Consider the following 6,000-nt stretch of genomic DNA (forward strand, 5'->3'; position numbering starts at 1 on the left):
GCGCCTTCTGGCAGCATGTGCTGGTGCGGCAGTGCTGCGTGTAATGCCTGAGCATGCCTTGGTGGCCACCACCACCAAGCTGCTTGCCAGCATGGTGTACCACTACAAGGGCATGGGGCTCAACATGGGCACCATGATCTGCGTTTGGAACAAGAGGGGGCCTGGTGAGTGCGGGTTGTTGGGGGGTGGTGGACACCATGGTGTTGGTGATTGTGGGGCCAAAGACTTGGGTAGTGAAGCTTATGGCACTAGGCGTTATGATTAGGGGGTGATGAACATCATGGGGCTGGAGTTACGGGGCTCATGGTCAAGGTTGGGAGGTGGTGGACATCATGGGGTTGATGGTTATGGGGTGAGGTTCATGGTTATGGGGTTAAGGACTTGAAGTATATGGGGCTGGGGGTAATGGAGACAATGGGGTTGGAATTATGGGGCTCATGGGCATGGTTAGGGGGTGATGGACATAGTGTGGGTGGTGGTTATGGGGGGGCAGGACTTGGGTATTGAGTGTATATAGAGATGGGGCTTATGGTTATGGGGTGATGGACATTGTGGGGTTGGAGTTACGGGGCTCATGGTCAAGGTTAGGGGGTGGTGAACATCATGGGGTTGATGGTTATGGGGTTAAGGACTTGAGTATTGAGGCACATGAGGCTGGAGGTTATGGTTACGGGGTGAGGGCCATCATGGGGGGCTGGTTATGGGGGTCGTGGTTATGGGGGTCATGTTTAGGAGGGTGATGGATACCATAGGGTAGATGGTCATGGATTGGGGTTGATGGTTATGGGGTCAAGGACTTGGATATTGAGTTATATGGGGCTGGCAGCCATGGTTATGGATCTCTGTTCCCTATGGGGCTGGTACCCACAGCCCCAGTGGCCATCTTGGTCCCCCATTGCCCCCCATTACCTCCTAGGCCTCTACAACGTGGACCCGCGTCCTGGGCACCACCTTTTCCATGGGCTCAGGCTCACCTTATGCCCGATGGGTGCTGGACTGCAGCTACCACCCAGAGCTGGAGCCTGCCTGTGCTCTGGTGCTCCGTGCCGTCTTCCAGGCCACACACCGCAATGCCTACTCAGGCGGCTACATCTCCATCTACCATGTGGGGCCCAGTGGCTGGTGCTGTGTCCCCTGCGGCAATGTCACCGAACTGCAGGAGTGCTATGGGCCGAATGGGACGGCAAAGAGTGAAGGAACGGCACAAACTTGGTGTTTGGGGGGTGAAAACGGCCAAACTGGCTATTTGTGGGCTGAAAACTGCTAATGCCAGGCATTTTGGGGCTAAAAGTGGCTGTTTGTGAGCCAAAACTACCCGTTTTGGGCTGAAAACGGCCGTTTTGGAGCTAAAACCGGTCATTTTGGGACTAAAAACGTCCGTTTGGGGGCTGAAAACGGTGTCGGTGCCCAACGCGTAGTGCTTGCTAAAGGCGTCATTGGGCTCCAGAGTGAACAGCGCCAGGGGGCGTGGGGGAGTGGAGCGGAACGGAACGGGGAGCACGTACGTGACGCATGGCGCGATTCAAGCGCGTGGAAGCGAGTGCTGATTGGTTGGGGGGGGAAGAGACACACTGGGATTGGTGGAGAGGGGAGGGAGGGGTGGGGCTTGGAGCCGGCTGGAGCGCGGCGGTGAGGAGCGGAGCGGGACTTAAAGGGGCTTCAATGGAGGCCAAAGCTGAGCTATGGGGGGCTCTGTGGGGGCTTAATTAGGGTCTCTGTGGGGTAAATGGGGTATAGGGGGCAGTAAATGGCGTCTGTGGGGGGTTAAATGGTGTCTATGGGGGATCTATGGGGGTTAGAAGGGGTCTGGGGGGCCTATAGGGGGTTTGGGGGGTCTGGAGGGGGTTAAATGGGGTCTATAGGGTGTAAAGGGGGTCTGGGGGAGTCTGGGGGGGGTTAAAAGGGGTCTGGGGGGGGTTAAATGCGGTCTATGAGGGGTTATAGGTTTTGGTTACCCCCGTAGACCGCCTTTAACCCCCCCCCCCCAGACTCTTTGTGGAGGGTTAAAGGGGGTCTGGGGGGGACCTCTAGGGGGTCAAATGGGGTCTATGCGGGGTTAAAGGGGGTCTGGGGGGACCTATAAGGGTTTAAATGGGGTCTGTGGGGGGCTAAAGGGGGTATATGGAAGGTTAAATGGGTTTTGGGCAGGTCTGTAGGCGGTTAAAGAGGGTCTGTTGTGGTCTGTAATGGGAATAGACCCTTTGGGGGGGGCCTATAGGTCCCAGTAGACCCTTTGGGGTACCCCTGGGCTGTCCCACTTCCCACTGGGGAGGGTCACCTAGCACATAGGTGCTTGTCCCCCCCCTATACCAGTACATAAGGGGGTCCTGATGGAGCTGGACGCTGCTGAGCTGCTGCCAGGTACACTGCGTACTATTAATACCCATGAATAGCCATTAATAAGCGTTAATGAGGGTATTAATTACTTAACGCCTCCCAATAGGGGAGGAGGAGCCCCACCTGCCCCTCTTCGGGCTCCACACCCCCGACGAGGGACTTGGTTTGGCCTCGCTGCAGGGGCTGTGTGTGGCGCTGGGGCCGGACGGGCTCACTGCGGGCCTGCGGGAGGAGCTGCGGCAGGTAACGGGGGATAGGTGGTGTCAGTTTGGGGTATTTTGGGGGAGTTGAGGGGGGGTTCAGTGGGTTTTGGGGAGATTTTTGAGTGATTTTTGGGTCATTTGGGGTGATTTAGAGTCATTTTGGATTTTACCTCATCCGGGGATTTGAGGGGGGTGGGTTTTGGGGAGGGTTAGAGTGATTTAGGAGTGCTTTAGGGGGAGCTTTGGTCAGTTTGGGTTCATATAGGGTCATTTTTGGCGTGATTTAGTTTATTTGGGGGGTTTGGGGGTGATAAGAGCGGGGTTGATAGCGGTTTTGGGATGGTTTTGGGGTGATTTAGGGGTATTTTGTACTATTGGTCTACTTTGGGCCATTTTTAGTCTATTTTGGTCCAATTTTGGGCTATTTCAGGCCATTTTGGTCCAAATTTGGACTATTTTGGGACTATTTTGGGGTGGTTTTGGGGTATTTCGGGGCTGTTTCGGGGTGTTTCAGGTACCGGTGCGCCCCCTGCAGGCGAAGGCGACGCTGGCGCTTCACAGAAGGACGTGGCTGCACTGGGACGGGCTCTGGAGGGCGCTGCAGGAGCTGCTGTGGGACCCACGCGGGCTCGAGCCCCCCGTGAGCCAGGGGGTGATCCACACATGGGGGGCAATGAGGGATATGGGGGCACCCACATACACATGGGGGGTGCCTAAAGGGGGTTTTGGGGTGAATTGGTGTGGATTAGGGGGCTTTGGGATGATTTTGGGGTAATTTGGGTGATTTGCAGACCCGCCGGGAACTGGAGCTGCGCTGTGGGGTGCAGGGCATGGCCCAGGCACTGCCCCCAATGGAGGTGAGAGCCCCAAATGACCCATAACTGTCCCAGATCACCTCAAAATCCCGTTTACCCCCCCAATTTCACCCCATTGCACGCCATGGCCCCCTTTATTGTCCGTAGGCATCCCCTGCCCCCCTGCTTTCCCTGCTGGAACTCCGCCTGGCTGCCAAGGTCCTGGACCTCTCCATTTACCACGCGGGGGAGGCAGCGCCGGAGCTGCCATTGGCGGAGCCGGCGCCGACATTGGCTGAGGAGCGGGATCTCCCCCGTGCGGTGCTGCGCCTTGGTGCGGCCCTAAGGGAGGAGGCGCAGCGGCTGCAGCGCGCCCGGTGGCGACGCCAGCACCTGCAGGGGGCGTTGCAGAGCCAGCGCAGGCGCTACCAAGAGGTTGAACAGGAGGGGGGGAATAGGGGGGTTCTGTGGGGTCTGTAATGGGGGTAAATGGGGTCTATGGTAGTAAATGAGGTTAAATGAGGTCGGTGGGGGTTCAGTGGGGTTTGGGAGGGGTTAAATTAGGTTCATGGGGGTTAAATGGGATCTCTGGGGGTTTGTGGGGTCTATGAGAAGCTTGCTGGGGTCTGTGGGAGTGAAAGAGGGTTTGGAGGGGTCTGTGGGGGTTAAATGGGGTCTATGGGGGGTTAAGTGGGGTTTGGGGGATCTATGAGAAGTTCAATGGGGGTTAAAGGGGTTTGGAAGGGTCTGGGGGGCTCAAATGAGATTTGGGGGGGTCTATGGGGGGTTAAATGGGGTCTATTGGGGGCTCAGCAGTATGGGGGTTTAAATGGGGTTTGGGGGTTTATGGGGGGTTAAATGGCATCAGTGGGGGCTTAAATGGGGTCTGTGGGCAGTTAAATGGGGTTTAGGGGGTCTACTAGGGATTAAAGGGAGTTTGGAGGGGGTCTGTGGGGGGCTAAATGGGTTTATGGTGGTTTAAATGGGGTCTATAGGGCTCAATGGGGCCTGTGAAGGTTTAAATGGGGATTGGGGGGTCTATGGGGGCTTAGTGGGCTCTATGGGAGTGTCAGTGGGGCTCTATGGTGCAGGTGCTGGGCCGGTGCTGGGCCTTGCTGGGGGCTTTGGCCAGTGCCAGCTGTGCTGGAGCCCTGCAGGAGCTGGACCAGCAGCACGGGCTCTACCTGGAGGGCAAAGGGGTGGCACTACTGCTCAAGATACGGTATATGGGGCTCAAAGAGTATCTATGGGGGTTACAGGCACTGGGTTACTGTGTGTACTGCAGGGGGTAGAGTCAGTGAAGGATATGTCCTCTCTGCTCTACGGGTGGATATGGGGGTCTAAGGGGGGGTTTATAATGGGACTTGGGGGGGGGGGATTGGGGGAGGTTGGGTGACTTCTAAAGGGCTTAAGGTGGGATTTGGGGGTGTCCCCTCTTACCCCATTGCCCCCTCTGCAGGCTGGAGGAGCTGGGGCTGCTCCTTGCCTCCTACCCCCCACTCACCGTAGCTGCCCATCAATGCATCAAGTGAGTGCTGTACACCCCCTTCCCCTTTTTTAATGACCCTGCCGCCTTTATGACACCACTATGACATTACCGCAGGCAAAGAATCTCATTGGCCATGGAAGATGCAGAGAGGCAGGACCAGGAGCTGCGAGCGGTGCTCTCAGCCTATCAAGGGCTGGGGGCGGGGCTGGAGGAGCTGGCCTCAGCCTATGGGAGGCTACAGGAGGCGGTGGATCAGAAGAGGTGGGCCCTGCAGCAGCTCCACCCACTCAGCCCATGATGTCATGTGACAGCAGCCAATAAATGTGCCCAAAGGGCAGTCACTTTATGAATGAAGCCACATCTCTTTTTTTTCCTTATAAGGGGAGAATGGGCGGTGGGAAGGAGGGCAGTGACTGGCTGGCAGCGCTGGGGGGTGGGGTGGGAGGGTCCTTGAGAGGTAGTGCCAAAAATGGCTAATACCGACTGAGAAATGGGAAAAGGTTAGGAATGGGCAAAGTCGGGCTAGAAATGGCAAAAAATGGTTTAAGACGGGTTAGAAAATGGCAAAACTGGGTTATAAATGTTAAAGTATTTCTAAAACCGGGATAGAAATGGCCAAAGATGGCTTAAAATGGGTTAGAAATGGGCAAAACTGGGTTAGAAATGGCCTAAAATGTCTTAAAATGGGTTAGAAATGGGCAAAACCGGGTTAGAAATAGCAGGTAGCTTATTAAACAGGTAGACCTGATAGTCCTAGATGGGAGGACCTTAAAGTCGGGGTAGCCTTGATAGCCCTAGTCGGGCAGACCTGATAGCCCCTTTCAGGACCTAGTTGGGGGATACACCTGGTAGCCCTAAACTAGGCCTGAATGCCCTAGTGTTGGTAGACCTGATATCTCTTGTCAGATAGACCTGATAGCCCTAGTGGGGCACCATGTGTCTCAGCCATGGAGTGTCTGAACGCACGTGTGAGTCTGAGGCAGTCTGTGTGAGAGTGAGCATGTGTGGTCTGTGAGTTCTGAATGTGAATCTGAGCCAGAGGAGAGTGAGAAAATTAAAGCCAGGGAGCAGAGAGGGAGCCAGAGCCAGATAGGAAAGACCCAGCTGTGGCTTATCAGGCTGCTTTTATGCCAGCTGGTGGTTTGCCTCTCCAATGTCCCAGGCCATTGAGGGGTTG

At 55.9% G+C, this 6,000-nt stretch overlaps 1 protein-coding gene across 1 annotated transcript; it reads left to right on the plus strand.

Moving 5' to 3' along the window:
- Positions 1–43: 43 nt before the first annotated feature.
- Positions 44–5,177, plus strand: LOC133281750 (HAUS augmin-like complex subunit 4). The gene is made up of 9 exons (XM_061477547.1): positions 44–142; positions 917–1,190; positions 2,444–2,580; positions 3,076–3,180; positions 3,332–3,397; positions 3,503–3,769; positions 4,426–4,556; positions 4,794–4,862; positions 4,938–5,177. The coding sequence occupies exons 1-9, from the start codon at positions 44–46 to the stop codon at positions 5,119–5,121; spliced, it is 1,332 nt and encodes a 443-aa protein (XP_061333531.1). The 3' UTR covers positions 5,122–5,177.
- The last annotated feature ends 823 nt before the right edge of the window (positions 5,178–6,000 follow it).

This window comes from Pezoporus flaviventris, unplaced genomic scaffold, assembly GCF_033815535.1.
Source record: "Pezoporus flaviventris isolate CSIRO_AGI_PZ_B2104156 unplaced genomic scaffold, CSIRO_AGI_Pfla_v1 ptg000107l, whole genome shotgun sequence".
Lineage (NCBI taxonomy): Eukaryota > Metazoa > Chordata > Aves > Psittaciformes > Psittacidae > Pezoporus > Pezoporus flaviventris.